This window comes from Lissotriton helveticus, chromosome 7 (genome assembly GCF_964261635.1).
Source record: "Lissotriton helveticus chromosome 7, aLisHel1.1, whole genome shotgun sequence".
Lineage (NCBI taxonomy): Eukaryota > Metazoa > Chordata > Amphibia > Caudata > Salamandridae > Lissotriton > Lissotriton helveticus.
Window position 1 is genome coordinate 1,865,018,319 of NC_136068.1, and position 22,393 is coordinate 1,865,040,711.

General features: G+C 43.6%; 1 protein-coding gene across 1 annotated transcript in view; it reads right to left on the bottom strand.

Annotated features, from left to right (window-relative positions):
• LOC144767802 (putative DBH-like monooxygenase protein 2) overlaps positions 1–22,393 on the bottom strand; it is a 169,779-nt gene that overhangs the window by 127,238 nt on the left and 20,148 nt on the right. Inside the window, exons 4-5 of the mRNA XM_078651180.1 lie at positions 11,832–11,915; positions 4,674–4,838 (exon numbers count right to left, since the gene is read on the bottom strand). Of these exons, the coding sequence (XP_078507306.1) occupies positions 4,674–4,838; positions 11,832–11,915 (249 nt within the window). The remainder of the gene's footprint in view (positions 1–4,673; positions 4,839–11,831; positions 11,916–22,393) is intronic.

The window sequence follows — 22,393 nt, forward strand, 5'->3', positions numbered from 1 at the left end:
GGCGGGCCTCGGGTGGCCTGACGATTTGGGTGAAACAGTCTCTGGGGTTCCATCCAACCGAACTCCCTGTTGACCATCCGGACCTCCTCCAAATCAAACTAAGCAAAGGGAATCAGCAAAATATGAACATTCTTAATATCTATGCTAGAGGTCTCCCCTGTGGTTGAAGTCCGCTCTTGTTGAACTTAATCGACCATATTACCTCAGAAATGGACAGCGGAAACATTCTTGCTGGTGACCTTAATTGCACCATAGAACCACTGTTTGACATGGAAGACACCTGGAGTATGGCTGAGGACTCCGTTTGGGGCATTCCCGACTTAAAAGTGGCAAAGAGGGCAAAAGCAACAGAGGCGGCAGTGTCTTGGATGGCATTCTGCCTACAAAAGGGCTTTCGTGCATGTAATGGCCGTACTATTTCGGACATCAATGCAAATTGCACCTTTGATAACGGGCAGAGGCAGAGCCGCATTGATTATATTCTGTTGAACATGGAGCACTGGCAGTTACTAATTGACATGGCAGTTCTGCAGCGTCCGGAAAGCGACCACAACCCGCTGTCATTGTCATTAGAGATTCCAGGCCTAAAGAGACAAGAGGAGCCCACCGCCACCTGTACTGGGGATGCCCTATTCACCAATGATAGGAGGAGATTGAAATGGTCCCGGGTTATAGAGGATAAGTGTCTATGGGACAATATTAATACTGTGGCAAAAAATGCGCTTAATGAAATGTCGCAAATTGATTTGTTGGGGGCGGATTCAAGGCTGGCTAAAAATGTGATGGGATTACATATTGAATGTTTTGAACAGTTGAAATCTTTGCTCTCCCTTCCGTGCCGAAATGCTCCTACCAAAACAAATCCCTTGCCCCAGAAATGGTACAATAGGAAATGTAGGGAGGCACATACAGCTCTCATCTCGGCCATTAAAACACGGGATATGGCCGCAGTGAAGGCCGCAAGGCTCAATTACAGGAAAACTCTTAGAGAAGCCAAACGGGAATGGGAAGATAAGTTCTGGTCAGACCTCCTGGAGGCATCTTCCTCTAATAACCAAAAAAGGTTTTGGGACTTAGTTAAATGGGGGAAAAACTCGGACTCTTTTACTCCGGGAAACAATATGCCCCTTGAGGATTGGGTATCTTTTTACTCTGCCCAATTCAGAGCCGATGACCCCGAAGTTATGAATTCCCTTGGCAATACATTTTTGAAAACCCCTCAAGGGGAAAAGTTAATTTTCACAATTGCTGAGGCTGAGCTGGCCCTGGCCTTGACTCTCCGAGGGAAAGCACCTGGCATGGACCTGATCCCGGCGGACTTATTTAAATCGAATCCCGCCTTGTGGCTCCCGTACATAACTATGATAGCTAACACCCTAGCCTATGGAGCCACAGTTCCGAAATCATGGAAGGGAGCGGAAATAGTCCCGATCTATTAAAAGGGTGATAAGTCCATCCCAGGAAATTACCGCCCTATCAGTTTGATCGATTCGATCCAAAAGATAATAGCACGTATGGTCTTGGGACGGGTCCAGGGATGGATCGAAACAGAGGGAATCCTATCTCCTATGCAGGCGGGCTTCAGATCAGGAATGAGCACCATAGATCAGGTGTTTAGACTCTGCCTGATCTATTGGAAGGTGGTCTGGCTCGGCGGCGGCACCATCTTTGCTGCATTCATTGATCTGAAGTCCGCCTTCGATCTGGTGCCAAGGGACAAATTGTGGGGTGTGTTAGAAAACTTGGGGTGCCCATCAGAACTGCTAGACCTCATTGTTAGACTCCATGAGGACAACTACGCGAGGGTAAGGTGGGGCGGCCAGGGACAAGTGACGGAGACATTCCCCGTAACTCGAGGTGTCCGCCAGGGCTGTGTCCTGGCCCCAACACTCTTCCTCCTTTTTATTGATCAAGTTGTCAAATTCTTCATGGACACCCCCACTGATGCCCCAATGTTGGCGGGGATGAGATTTCCACTTCTCATCTTCGCGGATGACTCTTTAATCCTCTCAAAAACACGTAGCGGACTCCAACGGGCCTTGGAACGCTTTGAGGAGTACTGTGCCATCAACAACTTGGTGGTAAATGTGGGGAAAACAAAGTTCATGGTTTTCACTAAAAATCACCCAGTTCGGAGCTCCGTGAGGTTGGATGGGGTGAACCTCGAGCAGGTCGATACCATGACCTACTTAGGGGTTACCCTTGACAGCCGTTTGAGATGGAAGGATCAGGTTAACATTCAACATCTTAAACTGGCAAGGCTGACTGGTTGCCTTATTAAAGAACAAAAGGAATCAACCACAAAGCGGGTCCTACCGGCCCTTAAGATCTATGATGTTAAAATCTCTACCGCCATTTTATATGGTGCGGATCTTTGGGGCCATATGGACTTGCTAAATTTGTTTAAAACTCAATGCAGATTCCTCCGCAACTTGGCAGGGCTACCTCAGTCGACCCCTTTGATCCCCTCTGCCTAGACCTTGGTTCCCCTCCGATCAACGAGATGGCTAGATTTAGGCTAGTGGCCCTATGGAGACGTATATGGACGTCCCCAGATCTATCGCTATTCGCAAATGAACTGGCCGAAGTTAGGTCCATCACTGGCTCGGGGAAAATCCCATGGCTTTCTGCTGTCAGAACTATCCTTACTGATATGGGCTTCGAACATCTTTGGCTATTCTCTCAATCCAATGCCTTTCCCTCTAAAGATGAGTTTAAATCTCTGTATTGGGCCACTACCCACCTAAAAAGAGTCCTACTTTCTAATAACAACAGCCTCACAGGCAGGTTCCTAACATTTAAACTTGATCTATCGCGAGAGCCCTACTGGGATATAATAACTAGACCGCTAGATAAAAAACTGTACCACCAGTTTAGAGTGGGTACTTTGCCTTTGAACCCATTCTCAAACAAATGGACCACAGGGTCATCGCCCCACTGTACATGTTGTCCAGGCCATGTTGAATCAGAAGGACATTTTCTTGCCCTAGATATGCCGCACCGCGGAAAAAGTGGTTAAAGCCCCTTTTTCTAAAATTACCATTCAAAACATCTATGGAAGCAATTCGGGTGCTTAGGACCAATACTTCCGAACTTTTCGTCGTAAGCCTCGCAAAATATCTGGGTTGGGCTTGGCTCCTAAGGTTGAAAGCTAAGAAGTAAAACATGCTATGGTTCTCAGGCCAACTAAATATGGCTCGCAATCTGCCATAACCTGTTTGATTATGTATCAGTTTAACGATATGTGATTACAATTAGCTTTTTCCATCTGCATTACTTGTAAATTGGTTAAGAAAGGGCCCACTGATAATGAACACGAACAGTAATGTTTCCTTCTAACATATTTTATTGTTTCATAAATTACTCAGGTTTTTTCATTACTTGATATTTAATTCACTTTTACCCATTCGTCTTAAATGTCCTTTTGTGTGTTTGCTTTTTTGATTGCTGCCTATGCTCCTATATATTTTTTTTGTACAGTTTTTCTTTGCTGTTTTTGCTTAAATTTATTGATTTAGTCAAATGTTTTCTGTATTTTAATGTGTCTTTTATGATTTGTTAAAAATCGAAATAAAGACTTGAAACCTGATTAGGACATCATTCCTATGTATTTGCGTGACAATCGAGGGTAGCCAACACCCCTAAATCGTAGTTCCCGTCCCAATCCCTTAGACTCCATTTTGTGAACGGCATCCATCTTACTTCTTGCCCTCATGTTAAGTCAATTAAAGGTCGAGGTTGATCCAAAAGGACACGTCCACCTTCCCTGACTTCCCCCTGACCTGTGGAAACTGACTCCATTGCCTTAAGCCAAACCTGTTTGGGCGGCTCCCCGCCCAGTGGCCGAATACGATACTATCGACACATAACATTCCACAAACCATTCACCCCATACAGAACATGCTTTCTACAAACATGCACCTGTCCATACTTCTTCTTTATGGCCAGTTTTATGACTGGGTGGTACCTGCCTTTATTGGTGTTTCATCGATATCTGATGGGAGTCCCGGATCTTGCTGGGTAATCTGTCACAAACTGGACATCTAAAATGTGGTTTTGCTTACGTGACGCCGCACTTGGTATTATTACAGAAATATGTTTACAGCCATATCATAAACTCAAGAATTCTTGCTTGAAGCCATTATTTCTGTATAAAAGGAGAAGACTGGTTCTGTAAAAACGAACACGTACAGTCTCCTGAGAATACATGACCCGTGTTTGTCGTGCTTCTAGGACACGTGTTACTTGGTAGCTACCAATAAAAACTTGATCTCTGACGGCGACTAGAAGACTCTTGTTTCTGTGGTCCGGAACAAGGGAGAACTCAGAGGTCTTCGGGTGTTGTCCCCTGGCACCATTGGTTTCCTAAAAACCCGGTACCTCAGTTGGAGACAAGAAAGGGGCATGTTACAGTTGGGCAACAAAGGCTACAAGAGAGGTGAACTTTGAGTGATTATTGTGATGCAAAAAATAAAAAATGTTTCATCAAATATGGAAGTGATGGTTAAGCAACACGGAAAGTTACCATGTAGCACCAGCTATGCTGGGACAGCCTAAGTTATAGATGGCAGAGAATCATCCGTCTCCATGATAGAATCCCTCCAGTAATCAATGGTGCTTGCAACTGTGACCACAAACTTTGTACAAGCCCAGTTGTTCATTCATTGACTTACCTTGCCACCAACAGCCCATCCAACAATCACCTCTGAACAGGCATAAAAGTCTGGATTGTAATTACAAATCCCTGGTGCAATGTTGACGTTGGTGGAGTTTGGACAGCCGTAGACCAGGATGTGATGCACCAGATTTTTGTTGCTGTCTTGTATGATCGAATCAAACTGTAAGGAAATCAGAGTGCGGAAAATAGGTTATAGAAAGTACATTTTGTTTCTTGTGCTAATATAGGAGAGAAATGTTGCAGGAGCAGAAATAGTGCACTCAATAATCCAGTGAGATTGTTACCTAATTTGCTTGGATCTAGACTCATTCCAGCCCCTTTGAAATAAGTCTAGATATTTGTAAATTAGGAAGTATCCTATTGGGGATAGTGAATGTCAGAAAGAAGAGTACCCTGGTACAAAAAAGCACATATCCACAATGTCTAGAAATCAACACATTTGACTCAAGTTTACATGCTTGAGAGGCACCAGGATGGCTTAGAAAATGCTCCATGAGAAGTGAGACACATATTGTGGGTACAAATGTACATATACTTTTTTTAGTGAGGGGATAAGCATCTATGTACTTATTCAAGCCTATCAGGTAATAACATTTAAGCAAAAACCATATTAGAATATGTATAGAAAAAAAGACATTAAGCTATACTTACCATTTATCAGATGTTAGCATTTAACTAACCAAAACTTCATTTACATGGGGGTCCACAAAGGTAGGAACCTTGTCAGAATTTCAGGATATTTACATGGGATACAATCACATACATTTAACCTAAATGACTTCATCAACACACTCTGTGGTTGTCCTCACAATCTGGGACATATCCCATACCAATAGATTGACCTCTGACATTCTCAAATTTGTAGGTATCCAAATTGCTTTGGTCATTAACTCTAGTGTGGTTCAGCCTTCAACTTAACCCTCTTTCTTTGAATACTTGAAATTAGGGGTGGGAGGAGCAGAGTTACCATCTCCAGAATGAGAGACACGGTGCAATTGAAGTACATGGTGAGGACAGTGGCAGTAGGAGAAATAGAACAATGTTAGTCAGGAATGCTAAATTGGGAGTAGCCTAGCCCTAAGCTCCCATTTCACCACCAAAGCCTTGCATAGATTGAGAAAATATGCAAATGAAATGCCAGATGCGTGGAAAGAAACAATGTCAAATGGATGCATCCACATCTTTAAGAAAATCAGCAGTTCAGCATCAGGAGTCCTGAGCTGAAAGGTCTGTGGAACATGCATTAAAAAAGCCAAAACAATTGTCTCATCAAACACAAACATTACTCAATAAAGACATATTAAGTCAATAAAGATATAACATGGGAGCAAAAATGAACAGCACTTATCTTGGCTGCTGATGTAACCACAAAAACATTTGCCAAAGATAGAACCCATACAGTTCCCCAAAAAGCAGAAGCCCTCCCACAGTAAAAGTTGCCAATAAGTGGGTACTACTCACTCAGATCTCCTGAGGACACCCAGTGCCTTGCTGAATGAGAAGCATACGAAAGGCACCTGCACGCTCTTCCCCAACCCATCAAAATTGGAGGTGCATGGCACTGACTGGCCACAGCAAGGGGATAAGCACCTGTGCCCTGGCCCAGTGCTTGCCACCACCAGACTGGTGCTTGCACCAACACGAAGCCGCCATGCATGTGGCAAACCTGACCACTGGGCACTTCATTGAGGTTGTTAACTTGACCTTCAAATGGTTCGAGGTACTGTGTGATGTCATGAGGATGGCTGGAGAAGCTCCTTAAAGCTGCTTAACCCTGGATCTCCAACTGCTGCAGCCATTTTGTGTCTACGCAGCCTAACCAAACCGATGTATACCAGATAAGTAATGGGAAGCACACCAGTAAACTCTGCTCTGCAGCTTTAGGCAGAGTGTTAGCCAAACTCTGCGCTCCGCTTGGAGCGTGGAGTGGAAAAAGTGTGTAAACTCCTCATGCAAAGCAGTGTTTGCCGCCCACCCCTACTTGAAATCAGAGCCGGGGACAATTCCTTCCTTGCTCAATGGACCACAGTGACTTCTGTTTGAGGCTAATCTATTAGTGAGATAATTTCTAGCTAACCAAAGCCTGATCTGGTAGTTACCAGGTATTGACCTAGCTGCCTATGTCATACTTTCAAACCATAATTCATATTGGTGCAGAGTTACATTATTTTGACAAATATTTGTAGCAATATCCATTTTTGGTAGGGCATGTAGACACTTTAGTTAAACACATCCACATTTTGGCTCATTTTTGTAAATTTCTAAGTGCCCATTTATTGGGCATGCATTTGTGTTCTTATTTCTAAACCATTAACTACCTTTTGAAAATAATTAATGGATCAGAATATTATCCTAGAGAATAACTTTAAAAAAATTCATGGGCCTCAATGATCATTTGACTCTGTCATAAGATGTAAAAGCCCAGCCTGGCTACAATAAATATGCATGAGTATTATTTACACATACATATGACCAGTGGAGATTATTTGCATATTTGTTGGCTATTCTGAACACCCAACTTTTATACAATTTGTTGTTTTGAAAATCCCATTCCTAGTATCTCTAGCGAAGGAAAGTGATGCTAGCTCAAGTTTCTAGTGCTTTAAATAACAGTTATGTGGACAAATGTGGAATTCACATCCTCAAGCTTGGCTGGACAAGTTGCTCATTCCTTTATGTTGTATTATCCTACCTCATCGAGCAATCCTAAAAGCTCCTTTAGTACTATTAGCTCGAAATGTGCCTCATCTAAGCTCTCAACAGAGGACTTTGCCGCGGCTCTTTATGAGTTAGGGGTTTGAACGGTTAAGTATTCCAGAGCTTCACCCTCAGTACTGTGAATGACCTGCCTTCAGCGGGACTTTAGCAAATCCGGAAACACGCATAACCCAGAGGTTGTTAGATCTCAAGGGTCTTTCTTGTGATACAGGCCAAGTCTGTTTCTCAAATAAAGAAGGCTCTGAAAGCCAAGGTGAGGGCCTTAAACATAATCATGTTCATCACATGTAGCAAATGTAGCTGCGTTAGGTGGGGCAAAATGCATTGGTGAAAAGGGACCCACCGAATTAGCCTGGCTGCTGCATTATGAATGAAGTCTGTGGGTCAGAAAAGCGGGTAGACCTAGATAGAGGTCAAGGTGTGATGTCACAAGTGCATGAATCACAATTTTTCAGGTTTCCTACGGAACCAGTGTTAAAGCTTCATAACAGACCATGAAGCAGATTGAAGAGATCTGTTTCATTTGGGTCGTACAGAAAAGGTTGAAGTCAAACCAGATATCCAGATTCCTTGCAAATGAGGAAGGTGATGGGGGTAGGTTACATTTTGCCGGTCATCAGAACTATGTGGGGGGGCCTTCTTGCTGAAAAAGAGAACCTCTGTTTTATTCTCTTTTAGTTTCAAAAAGAAAGATTATCTCCCATTTGCTATACCCTCAAACACGTTTTGAATTTGAGGAAGGACATTTCTGAATGTTCCCAGAACAAAAACAGCAATTGTGTGTCATTGGCACAGACAATCACCTTTACCCCCCAGGTTTCAATACGTGGCTAGTGGGACTAAATAGAGGTTGGAGATCAAAGGGAAGAGAAAGGGTGTAGAAATTATTTAAGCTAGGGCAGAAGTGTGCCCTGAAAGCCAAAATAGCTTAATCTGTTAAAAAAAGGTGGAATATTAGACCGTGTCGAATGCTGCTCACAGGGCTTAAAGAGTGACCATAGCAGAAGCACCTCCATTCACAGTATCTCTTACGGACTCCTCACTCCAATAATGCTGTTTCTGTGCTGTATTCTGCATGAAATCTGATTGAGTGTCATGGAGAAATACAATAAGCCTCTACGTAGGGAGAGAGTTTACGATTCACCAGCTTCTCCAAGCTCTTTGAAGTCGATGATAGTAATGAAATGGCCCTGAAATTGCTAAGCACACTCAATCAATTAATCAATCATAGCAATTCTAGACCACATTATTCACCCGTGAGGGTCTCAAAGTGCTGAGGGTGTAGGGGTGCTGCTACTGCACAAACAGCCAGGTTTTGAGATGTCTCCTGAAGGTCAGCAGGTACTGGGTCTGTCGCAGGTGGATGCGGAGGGTGTTCCATGTCTTGGGGTGAAGTAGGAAAAAGATCTGCTGCCGGTGGTCGTTCTGTGGATGAGTGGAACGGTGGTTAGGGCTAGGTCAAAGGAGCGAAGCTGGAGGTTTGGGGTATAGAAGGTGAGTCATTTGTTGAAGTATACTGGTGCGGCATTGTGAAGTGCTTTGTGAGCATGAGTGAGGAGCTTGAAGGTGATCCTCTAGTTGATTGGGAGCCAGTGCAGGTCTCTCAGGTGGGCTGTGATGTGGCTGTGGCGAGAGATGTTGAGGATCAATCCATCAATCAGTTCATTTGTAGAGTGAACTACTTACCTTTAAGGGTCTCAAGGCGCTGGGGGGCGGGGATGCTGCTACTGCTCAAACAGCCAGGTCTTGAGGATTCTCCTGAAGGCCAGCAGGTCCTGGGTCTGACGAAGGTGGATGGGGAGGGTGTTCCAGGTTTTTGTGGCGGGGTGGGAAAACGATCTGCCACCGGTGGTTGCTCGATGGTTGCGTGGGACGGTGGCAAGGGCGAGGTCAGCAGAGTGAAGCTGGTGGTTCGGGGTGTAGAAGGTGAGTCATTCGTTGAGGTACGCTGGTCCAGTGTTGTGGAGTGAATTGTGAGCATGGCTGAGGAGCTTGAAGGTGATCCTCTTGCTGACGGGGAGCCAGTGCAGGTCCTTCAGGTGAGCTGTGATGTGGCTGTGGCGGGGAATATGGAGGATGGAGTCTTGTGGCATCATTCTGTATGAGTTGCAGTCTTTTCTGGAGTTTGGCCGTGGTTCCCGCGTAGAGGGTGTTGCCGTAGTCCAGTCTGCTGCTGACGAGGGCCTGGGTGAACGTCCTTCTGTTCTGGTGGGGATCCATCTGTAGATCTTGTGAAGCATGCGAAGGGTGTTTAAGGAGGAGGGGGAGATGGCGTTGACTTGCTGGGTCATTGAAATCGATGAGTCCAGGATGAACCCCAGGTTGCGTGCGTGGTCGGTGGGTGTCGTTACGGCTCCCAGTGTGGCCAACCTACTACACTAGGGTTTGCATTAGGTTATTTGTAGAGCAGAAGAAGGAACGCTTGTTTCCAGGTGGCAGAAAAAATGCCAGATTTCAAGGATGCGTTTCAGATCTTGTTGAGGAAAGGATTAACAAAGTGTGCTACCATCCTAAATATCTGGGGGGGCAGGGCTGGTCAGATGGACCTCAAACTTATCAGCATCCTGGATGCTGCCTATCATAGATTCAGGCCATCATATAGCTCAGAGTCTGCTTTGATGTCTGTTTTTGACAATCTTCATTTGCTGGTGGACTAGGCAGATCTGGGCCTTCTGGTCTTGCCAATGCATTCAATATGTTTTCACATGATCAGCTTTGTGATTGCCTCATTATGCAGGGTTTCAGGACAGTGTATTGGTGTGATTCAATTCAGATTGCTCTAATCCTTCACAAGCTGTTCAACCCCCTCCTTACCATTCTATGTTTAAAACTCCTGCACATGGTGTCTCTCAGAGGTCTTTTACAGTCCTACCATTTTCAAGGTATATTTGCGCCCCTTGGCACAGCTTATATGTCTGGCGGTGTGAGGTTCATATGTTATGCTGATGGCACACACATTCTCATTTCTATTGATGATCATTCTCAAGATGCTGGCACCAATTTTCAACACATGATGAACTTGTTGATAGGATGGGCAGCAATTTCCTCAAACGTAACGCAGCCTGATCTGGATCCTATCCCATTGCAGCGTGACTCAGCACTGGTTTCCATCTCTTCAGTAACAAACTAGTCATCCATCTCGAATATAGCATTTCTTTATTTGTGCAAGTCATTAAAATCTTCTTGTTTTTTTTATTTCTTCTCAAACTTTCCTGATGCATCAAGGCCTCTTTAGTCCTTTCAGTCTCCTACCCCTGCTCTGATGACTTCCTAGTGGCTGTTCTCTATTCTCTATCTTGATTCCTCGATCCCAAGGACTTTCTGATGTCTTTACATCTGCATCTAGATTTTTCTCTTTCTTGGCTCCGACCCATTCTCTGTTGTTAGTTTTCCTGTGCCCTGTGTGTATTTCTTCGCCTGATCTTACTCTTTCAAAGCCCCAGTTCTACCCTCCCTTCATTGATGTTAACCAGGTTCCTTGTATCTGGCTCTTTCCCTGCACCTGCGCTCTTCTCCTGAGTCCCCAGCTATTTCTGCTGGTGAGTTGAGTGCAGCTGCTAGCAACAGACCTTGCGTCTTACTCTTCTAGCGCTCTATTTGATCCTGCTAAAGAATTACAGACTTGCTTTTTTGTTTCTGGTTTCATAGTTGTTGATTTCCTTTTCCTGGTCTTATTAGTTATTTGTGTCTGTTGTTTGACTCTTCTTCATCTTGCCTCTTGATTCCATTGCTTGCCTTGTTCCTAATTCTGATTGCGCACATGTAGACCTATCTTGTATATGCAGATTACTAGTCTTGTATTTCACATGCCTGTTCTGACTGCATATTCCTGTCTTAGGTAGTGTGCAGATTCACACTTCTGTGTATTCCATTTCAGACACAGACTCCCTTTACCAGCCCAGTTTTCCCCTGAGCTCAGTTTATGTCTACCTTCCACTAATCTCCTTGCCTTCTTGTTTGTTATATTATTATGCTGATTTTCATTGCTTCTAAAGGGTGCCCGTTAAATTCCAATGCTTGTGCCTTGCACAGGAACCCATCTAATTCATCTTCTCCATAGAAGCTCCTGAGTGTCTCCATAAACTATGTGAAAGTAATCTGTTCTTGCCTTCATGTAAGATCTTTTCACTTTTCAGAAAGATCACTTCTAAGGATCAAACTATAATTTATGGCAGTTTGTCTATTGTTTCCCAGCTTTCACCATTTCTGTTATTTGTACTTGTGTTATTGTAATAGTTTGCACTGCAGTCTTTCCAGTTCACTTTTCACTACCTATTTCAACATACAACAGGTAGTGGTTTGCAGTCAGATAAATTCACAACATTTTGGAGCAATAATACAGTCCTTTTCTTGTGTTGACATAATAAAAACGAACTACATGGCAAAGTGGTATCATGGACAATGTACTATATTGAGGGAGGTATAAAAAAATTACCTTATAGATATGATTTTTCACAGGCAGTTGAGGCAGGGGAATGTATGCACAGCCGTAGGTGGTTGCATCAGATGGTAAAGAAAACTAAACATTGGAGAAACAAAAGAATGATGTTAGGACTTGACCAACCTTGGCGGGCCATACTGAAACTAACTCAAAGGGTCTGTTATTAAAGAGCCAAGAGGAAATAGCATCAAGACAGAAATCCTATATAGCTTAAATTGAGTATCCATATGAGAGAATTACATAGTGCAACCTTGTTTGGAAAAATTAGTGAAACATAGTTGCTGATTTAACTTCAAAACAACTGTCCAGGAATATCCATCTTGGTTAAGTGAAACCCCCAAATCATATGCAAAGAAGTACCAAGGGCCGAATGTACAATAGGTGGAGTCTTAAAGCAGTCAGTGAGTCGTACAACTATTGTTTGCCACCCAACCTACATTTTACACTGCAACACATGCTGCAACACATGTACAGATCTATTACAGGGCAATATGACCATTCTATAGGATTTGATGAATCCAGCCTTATGAATAATATTGAGGCTTCCATTTTTCTAATCCTACCGAAATCCTATCAATACAGAGATGGAGCGTCACAAGGGACAGCAGACCTTCAACCCTGCATTCACAATCTCAAATTGCTATTTTTCTTAAGGAACAGATTCTGCATTCGGAATAAAATGAGTGTGCTTCAAGGTTACATCATGGGCACCCTTTTCTCCCTGTCTTCTCCCGCCTTTGGCTTCAGCTGGTATTTACATAGTGGAATCTAACCACCTTGAACGGCTTTTACTTTGTTGTTGTTCTTATGTTCATTTAGTCTAGTTTTTATCTTCATTCGGTTTTTCCAATGTATCCCAGTCCACCACGACATTTCAAAAAGTAGACCTCATTTTTTGAGGCACACATGGCTGTTACTTTGAGTTTGATTTTATTGCCTTTACTTGGGTGTGTAACATAGGTTCCTTTGATGATGTTATTACAGTTGTTGCAGTTGAGACAAGGGATGGTGCCCTGATGCTGTGTAGTGGTGTGGTTAAATGTGGGTTTGGAGAGCAAATCGCGGATGTTCCAGCTGCATTCTTATGCACACAGGGGTGGTTCATTGAAGATCCCTTTGAAGTCCGGCTCTAGTTGCAACATCGACCAATGCTTTAAGATAGTTTTCTTGAATTTGAGGCTTTGTTGTGAAAATTTCGATACCAAAACAGTTCAGTCTTTCTTATTATGCAGAGTGGATGTAAGGAGGTGGCTTTTCCTTTTTCATTTTTTAGGTCTACCTTCCCCTGACGAAGGGATCTGCCCAAAATACATTGGGTTCAAATAATTCGACCCATCCATGTCTTTGATGACACTTATTCTTGAAAAAATGTGAATTTCATCTCAACGACGATTAAGAATAAACACTATGGAATCTTAACTCTTCGTTTACCTGTTCAACTACATTGGATCAATCCCTTTTGGGAATTTGGCTGTGCAACCGGGGAACTTACTCTGTGGGGTAATGCTTTTTTAGCTAATTTTTCATTACACTGGCGATCAGTCAGCGATATCCTGATCACATGCAGAACTTTATCTAAAATTACGCCCGTACACTAGTTATTTTGGTGTGCATTTACAACTACCTCACAAAACTTTCTAAAGTTGACACATCTGAAAAAGTTACATTAAATTTGACTGAGGCATCAAGTCAGGTTTAATGCAACAATTATTTTGATACCTCAAAGTATCTATTTTGTTAGTCCTATTCAAAAGTTCGGACAGCTGAGTACTCGCCAATGGGGCTACCAGTCTTTCTTCTATAAACATTGCAATTTAGGGTTTTTACTGTCAGTTCATGTAAAAAGACATGCACCAGGTTTTAGTACACTGCACCCCGGCTTAGGGCTTGATAGCCTGCCTTTGAGGTGACTAAAATATATTAAAAAGGACGATCTGGACATTGTCATAGGTTTATAAGACAAAGTTGAGTTAGCAGTTTGAAAACCGCTCTGCCAGCCAGCAAGGGAAGGCTGGCAGTCTTGTTTTGCTTTGTTACTCTTGTGATGGCACACTAGATGCTGCAGCCAATGGGGGAATCTTTGATTTGCAGGCCCTGGGTACCCCTGGCACCATACACTTGTGGTAAATAAATAATTAATTACCGGTACTATTTTTCATATAATCAATAAAACAGGTAGCTCAATAAATAAGAGTCAGGATTCGAGGTATCTTGAGTCGTCAGGCTTTAATCAGACATAAAGGACAGGAACAGGACAGCCTGTACGGGAAGGGAATGAAGGCAGCTGCCGGGGGCAGGATCTGGGAATAATAGGGGGGTGGTAACTTTTAATATGGGTGCACTGTATATATATCAAAACAATTGCATTACATTCAATACAGTAGGCGTAGCAGTAGGCGTGACTCGTAGCAGTCGCGAAAGATAAGGGCAAAATGATGTAACAAGAAGGCGTGTACAGGGCGTATACATAGACATGTGATGTAAACGTAACAGAAGTGTCATAAATGAGGCGGAAACATGGAGGGGGCTACCTGAGCAGCTGGGACCTCTAACCTAGTGGTGCGCGCAAACGGGCAATGACGTATTACCAGGGAGAACTGGGGGCTATGACTTCTGCGCTAGAAGAGGAGACTAAAGTCTGGAGTGTCAGAGCGACATGTACCCAAGGCATATCTGGTATCTGGTGTTTAGAGTACATGTTGATAGAATCCAAAAGTTATCAGGGCAAAGGCTAATAGACTTTAAGACTGGTGCATGCATAATTCTATATGTATTGCGTGCGCGAGGAATATTCTATGAATATTAATACAGTATTTCTCTTACATGGAGACAGAAAGGCTAGACCATGACGGAAACTATTGATGCGATTCAGTAGCTTAGGAATGCAGAGAAGGAGGGCTGGACTGATAACTAGAAACATAACATACTCTTGGCAGACTGGGAGGCAGAGCCTGGCCGGGCCGGGCACTGCGAGGCATGAAGTAAGCGAAGGGTCAGGGATGCAGGTGGGGGCTGTATCGCTCCTCGGAGAGGGTTCAGGAGACAGGAGCTGAATCTGAGTCCGGGCCCTTTTGAGGCCTGGAAACGGGGACAATTCAATGAATTAACGTGCACACTGTAAAATGTGGCAACGTAGGTTTACATAGGCCTAATATTCGTTGTTTTCACGAAGACTGGAAACTGGCATACTAGAGATGGACACAACTGTAATTGCGTCTTTAATCGATCAGAGGGGAATACATGCATATCGATCATGCACATATAACAAAATATGGGGAACACGTAGGCACATATAACATGGCAAAATTTACTTTTCCACATTCCCTCCTTGTGCCCTACGTTTCCATCAGGAAACATCAATATTCATGATACCATCTATCATTTCATATAGCATCATTTGCTCGTCTCGAATTATCTTGGAACGGGATTTAGGACTAGGAATACAAGAGGTAGCACACATGCCGCAAATCGCAGGGCCACATTGTATACAGAGGCAGCAACTGAATATGATCATTACTGCTATACCTAGGAATGACAATACTTTCCATCCCCAAGCAGATATGATACTCCAGAGCCAACCGGACCATGTCCAGGTGCCTGGATTCTGGTGTAACTGATGGGCAATTTTATGAAGTCTGGTTATAGCTGAATAAACAGTCGGCGCGTTATTAGGAATGAAAATGCAGCAACTAGATCCGATGACTCTACATGCTCCTCCTCTATCGGCCAGTATGACGTCAAGAACGAGACGATTTTGGAGCACGACAAATCTCATAGCAGATTGCTCCTCAGTTAGGTTACCTAGAGCAGAAGTAGTCTCATTCACTACTGCTTCAAGGGTTCTGGTTAACCTACGTATTAACTTACTATTCTGGACAGGTCCTATAAAGAAGAAGAAACCTTTATTAAAGTCTTGATACTGTTCTAGAGTAGTTTCAGTTTGATCGACAATTGGGGACTCGATCTCCCTTCTAGGTCTGACGTGTACTAGATGTGTGTTTCTGTGATAATCAGATGGGGCTAGAAAAACTGGTGGCAGTAGGAAGGCAATGTAACATGTTCCATCCCAATCGAGGGGCAGACGAACATATGCGGTCTGACCACAAACAAAATAAGAATGACGTGAGGCTTTGAAAATAGATTTCCCACTGTCACTATACTCGACAGTAGTAGTACAATCACTATGTCCTACATGTGCGGAACCATTCTATCTGACACATAATTCGCCTTTGACTGGTAGTACTGAAATGGCAGGTAAATCTGGAGTAGTATCAGACTGAACATTCAGGACCATGAAATTCGAGGAATAATTACCTAGATCATATACTTCATTTTCTAGATCTAACCCTGTTCTATGGGAGAGACCTTGCTTGTCTGGGAAACATGTTCTATTCAGAAGGGACATATCATTGGAGGATGACGTTAACGTGGACCATGCTCCACACGAACCATTATGTGAAAACGGATAAGGAAAGAGTGGCAGAACTCCCTTCGGTGTCTGGAAAGGGGGGAGTCGACCACACACCCAACAATTAGTGGCATTGCTGGTCTGGTGTGAATAGTGTAACATCCTAATGAATGTATTATTTCGCATAGCAAGACGATAGGAGAGCTCGTGAGGAGGCAGATCACTAAATGTGTGCTCTACTGTAGTGTTAGAAAACATATGTACATGTGAGACTGGAAAACATAAATGTAAAGCATAACTTGTGCAGGTAACCATTAGACTCAAAAATAGCAAAAAACTTAGAACAAAGATACATCGTATATAGAGTTTTGACTAACTCTCTCACTATGGGGGTCTATCTCATACATGTCAGAAACCTGTCTAACCGTTTCACCCGAGAGGGACTTAGACAATTAAACTGGCTGACTTATTTTACTAGACCGAAGCTTCTGTTTATACTCCTGTTGCGGAGTTTTCTCTAACAAGGGAACTTTAAGTTCAGAGTCTGTTTTTAGGCAGTCTGTAGGAATGAGGTAGTCCTTAGCAAAAGTCTTTTCTGATTGTCCATGGAATTTCTTTATATGGGACAGGTGGACCCATCCTTTCCTGCCCTCCAGTTTCAAGGCGGTCCTTGTTGTTAACAAGACGAGGCGGGGCTCCTTCCAGCGGGGCTCCAGCGGACTTGAACGATCAAAATTCCGCACCAACACCAGGTCGCCTGGAATGACTTCATGCGGTTTAACCTCGGTGTTGTCTGGAAATGCGGCGGCAACCTGTGAACGACAAGAGTGTAGGGCAGACATCAAGGAAGCTAGGTAATCTGTCAGCATATTACTGGAAACATCTGTAATACTGCGGGGTCTAGGTGTACCCCACATGTTTGGGGGACGGCCGAATACGACCTCATACGGGGACAGACCTGATCTGGAATGTGCAACCATCCTCATAAAAAACAAAGCAACTGGCAGGGCAACTAGCCAGTCTACACCTTTTTCTCTACAAATTTTAGCAATGCGGATTTTCAGAGTCTGATTATGTCTCTCTACGAGACCGGCTGCTTCAGGATGGCGCACACAATGGAACCTCCACTGGTACCCTAACAGAAGGGAAACATGTTTCATAAGTTCAGATGAGAAGGGCTGGCCGTTATCAGAATACACGACCCTAGGGAGTCCATAGCGGGGAAAGAATTCACGAACCAACTGCCTGGCAGTGGTCGCGGCTGTGTAATCTGGAACTGGATATGCTTCTGTCCACCTGGACAAAGCGCATACAACTACGAGGACATACTTGAAACCTCGACATCGCTCCATCTGAATATAATCCATCTGGAGGACTTCAAAAGGGTGGTCAGGAGGTTGGAATCCACCTTGTTCCACCGGGACACTTTTACCTGGATTGAACTGACAACATATCATACAGGTACGGACTTTCTGCTTGGCTGCAGCTCGTAAGTGTTTGTTGAACCAAAGGTTCTGAATACTGTCTAACATAGCTTTCTCTCCTAGATGTGCTGGACTATGTGCGGTATTAATAATGACTTGAACCATAGAGTCGGGGAGAAACCATGTGGCTTTTCCCTTCGTCAACCATCCTTGATCTGTCTGGACCCCTCCTTGTTCGGACCATTTCTTGATTTCTTCGGGAGTAGCATGTAACTGTATGTCTATGACATCTTGTGTAGGGTCCTTAATTGTCATACAAGTAGTCTGATCTTGAGTGAGTGTCTGTGTCGTGTCAACTGGAATGTCTGGAGTCTGAGCTGTAAGCTTGGCTGTTCGATCTGCTAGATCGTTACCTTGGGAAATGATGTCAGTAACTTTCGTATGTGCCTTGCACTTCATGATAGCGATAGCTGTCGGTAAATGTATTGCATCTAACAGAGCTTGAATGAGGAGACCATGCTGAATCTTGGTTCCATGAGAAGTCATGAAACCTCTCTCCTGCCAGAGCACTCCAAAGTCGTGTACGACTCCGAATGCGTAACGTAAATCTGTATATATGTTTACTTTCAGGTTCTTGGCACGTATGCAGGCTTGGGTCAGAGCGACTAGCTCTGCTGCTTGAGCAGACAGGGTGTCAATACGATGTGTTTCTATAACTTCAGTTTCAGTAGTCACTGCATACGCGGCTACTAGTTCTCCTGTACTTGTTCTCATACATGAACCATCCACATAAAGTGTCAGGTCGGGATTAGGTAATGCAATGTCTGTCAGGTCTTGTCTTGGCTTAGTCATGTGTGGCAGGATTTGAAGTAACTGACGGTAACAGTGTAGCAGGATTTAGAATGTTGCAGCGTCTGATTTCTATGTGTGGCTGGAACAGTGTCAGTTCATAACCTGTTAAACGTGCAATTGTCAAGTGCTGAGTCTGTGTTCGGTTTAAAAGAACTTCCACGGAGTGTGGAACTTGTACTGTCAGGGAATGTCCTAACACTATGGCATCACTTTGTCTGATTGCTAGAGCTGTGGCTGCAACTGACTTGAGGCACGCAGGCAGAGCCTGGGCTACTGGATCTAATGTGCTCGAGAAATAAGCACAGGGCTTGTACTGTCCTGCTTGATCTTGTGTGAGAACAGATAATGCAGTACCATCACGTTCTGTGACAAAAAGTGTAAAAGGCTTACTGTAGTTGGGTGTCGCTAGAACAGGTGCTTGACATAAGGCTTTCTTTAATTCATTGAATACAAGTGTATGTTCCTGGGTCCAAGGGAGGACAGTCGATACGGCTGCCTCCTGTGTCGTTAACTGTATCAGTGGCTTGGCTAGAAATGCATACTGAGGAATCCATTGTCTGCAATAAGAAGTAAGGCCGATAAAAGCTCGTACCTCCTTCTGTGTCTTGGGCTGTGGAAGATTCGCTATTAACTGGATACGGTCTGGTGTCAACTGCCTACCCCACTTGGACAGTAAGTGTCCTAAGTAGACCACTTGCTGGACACAGAATTGTAATTTGGAAGGGGACACCTTGTGCCCCTGCTCGGCCAGGAAATACAGAACTGTAAGTGACGCCCGCTCGCAGTCACGTTCAGAACGGGCTGTGATCAGTAGATCATCGACATACTGGAGCAGGGCAGTGTCAGTTGGCATGTGAATATTGTCTAGTTGTCTCTTAAGTGCTTGACTGTAAATACTAGGACTTTCTGTGAAACCTTGAGGAGCTCGTGTGAATTTATAGCTCCTTCCATTTAAACAAAAACCAAAAAGGTACTGGCTGTCTGGATGAATGGGGACACTGAAAAATGCGTTCTTGAGATCGATAACTGTGAAAAATGTAGCTTCGGAATCAATGGCTGTCAATAGGGAAGAAATATCTGGGACTACTGGATACTGAGGTATGATACATTTATTAAGCTCTCGAAGGTCAATCACTAATCGATATACTGGAGGTGCATTTGGATCAGTACGTTTCAGGACTGGAATGATAGGAGAATTACATACATTGGAGTCAGTTTCTACAACCACTCCTTGAGCAATGAGCTCGTCAATAATTTTGGATAAGGCTACTACAGCCTCAGGTGGCAATCTGTACTGTCTGATTCGTGGCAAAACTATACCTTGCTTGAAAGTCACACGATGGAGTGTGATATACATACAACCTACATCAGTTGGACCTTGCGCCCATAAATGCTGTGGTACATTTAATAATCTTGGATCAAAATCACGTAATACATAATGACCTTTAAAGTCACGTAAGAACAATCGAACTCCTTCTGGGGAGCAGCAAATTACTGCACCTAATTCTTTTAATGTTTTAATGCCTAACAAATTTTCTGGACATGACTTTGTAAGTAACAAATCAGTAGTTCGGGACAATGGACCAACTTCTAGGGAAACTGGCTTCGAAATTTCATTAACAATCGGCTTTCCTGAAAATCCAAGGGAAACATTTTTAGAGCCTGAGAGCGGAGCCCCTGGAACCTCGTCATGACTGATAGTAGTCCTACTTGCCCCTGTATCAATCAAAAACTTTCTGTCTTTCCCTAATACTTGACTGTGTACATAGGGACCCTCTTGAGCTACAGGTATCTCGATGAGAGGCAAGCCTACCTCCCTCTCTAGGCTGTTTCATGAATACTGTTGATACTCTGGATACTCTGACTGAGCATACTGGTACATCTGCTGTGTAACATGCTGTGTTGCAGCGATAGGCTGCGATGCTGGAACTGTCTGTTGTGCATTCTGGGGTGACTGAGAAGTCTGTGAAACTTGTTCTTGTCTAGGCGGACGTGGTCTTTCTTTAGTCTTACCAGTAGCTATGTTGTGTTTCAGAACTGCACACTCGTTTATAAAATGACCTGGCTGTTTACAATAATTGCAGGTCCCTTTAACGGGAGCTGCAGGATGACTGGCTTGATTCGGACCCCTCTTCTGACTGTCTTGTGGAACAGATTGTGCAACTAATACTTTCATTTTTGTGTCTTTCATACGTCTCCTTTCGTGTTCTTGCTCTTCCCTGATTCTGTTCTGGTGATACTGGAGCATCTGGAGCATTTGTGACGGAGTATTAGCTTGCCAACTACTTTCGACTTTCAAAACTCCATTTTTAACTTGTGGACTTGAATTCTCGACTAGTTTGGTAACAAAAAGATGAGGGTACGATTCACTACTCGTCTTCAGACCACTGTTAATTATAAAACATTTTTCAAATCTAGAATAAAAATCACTAGTGTCTTCATCCTGTTTCTGTTTACAAGCTGAGATTGCATCCCAATCTTCCTTTTTCGTGGCTAGTAACCTTGGCAAAACCTATATCAATAACTCGGGCAATTCTTTAACTTTACCCCCTAGACCGGTACCTGGTACTCGTGAAGTATCTTCAGCTTCTAGAGCTGTCCAATCTATATTTTTCTCTCCCACCTCCCATTCTTTTTCCTTGAGTTTTTCATATACCCCTGCGGGCAACAGGACCTTTAACATTTTAATAATATCAGGATACGTGTATTCTCCCATACGGAGCATGTCTTTTAATTCTCGATGGAACCCTGCTGGATCTTTGTCGTGACAGGGAATTAACTTTTTCATCTCTAAGAGTTCCATCTTTGTGATAGGGGTGTAAACAAATACTCGTTCTAGATCACCACCCGTTGTCCTAACTGGGTGTACTTCTCGTAACGGATGCTGTCTATCTATGTAAAATGATTTACTTTCTGGAGGTGAGACATGAACAAAATGCGGATTCACAAACGTTCTATATTTGTGGCGCTGTTCTAGAATGATACTAATTAAATCGGTACCTAGACCTCTCCATCTATACTGGAGTAACTCGTTCAGAACATCCTGTAACGGACCTGGATCAGAATGCTGTCCCTCATACAATGTAATGAGGTGCTGGATCATATACATACCCACCAGTCGCTGCTCGGCTGGGGGCAGTTTCAGAAACATTTGTGCCACTATTTCGTCTGGAAAAGTGGTAGAATCAGTAGTCCATCGGACTGCTGATCGGGCTAATTCTTGTTCATGCATTGTACTCAGTTCACTATAACCGATTCGTGATTTCAGAATGTGATTGGTAGCTTGAAATACTTGCTCAAGAGAACCTTGTTCTGGTGCTGGAGGAGGGAAAACTTTCTTGTGTTCTAAGCGTGAATGTCGGTCGGGAAGTCTAGTACCACCTACATACGCTATTCTGGAGGGATTCTCGTCGTTTACCTCTTCAGTAGAAGAGTTGTCTTCTTTCTCGCTTACTTGTGCTGCTTTTCGTTTCTCGTGTAACTTTATTATTTCCCTACGGATCTTCTTGTACATACTGTCTATACAGTTCTGTGTCTTGTGTCTTCCCTCGGCTATGTGGTCACTCCACCTGGTCAGGACCTTTATTTCTTCCGGATCTTTATCCAGATAATCTTGTTCTCGTATTAAACAATTAATTAGAAACTTTAAAAGCATGAGCTGAATCTCGACTTTTCTTTGAGCCATGGCCTCGCCAATGCTTCCTGGATCTGCTCCTGTACGGATGAAAGGATATATTCTGTCTAGATAACCTTTCATATTCGGTAGGGTGTCCAAATATTCGGTCACCCGTCTTACACGCAATGAATACAGGACCATATCATCATCGCCTGGGACTGGATCATAACGGCATTCGGTAAGGGCTCGCTTGATA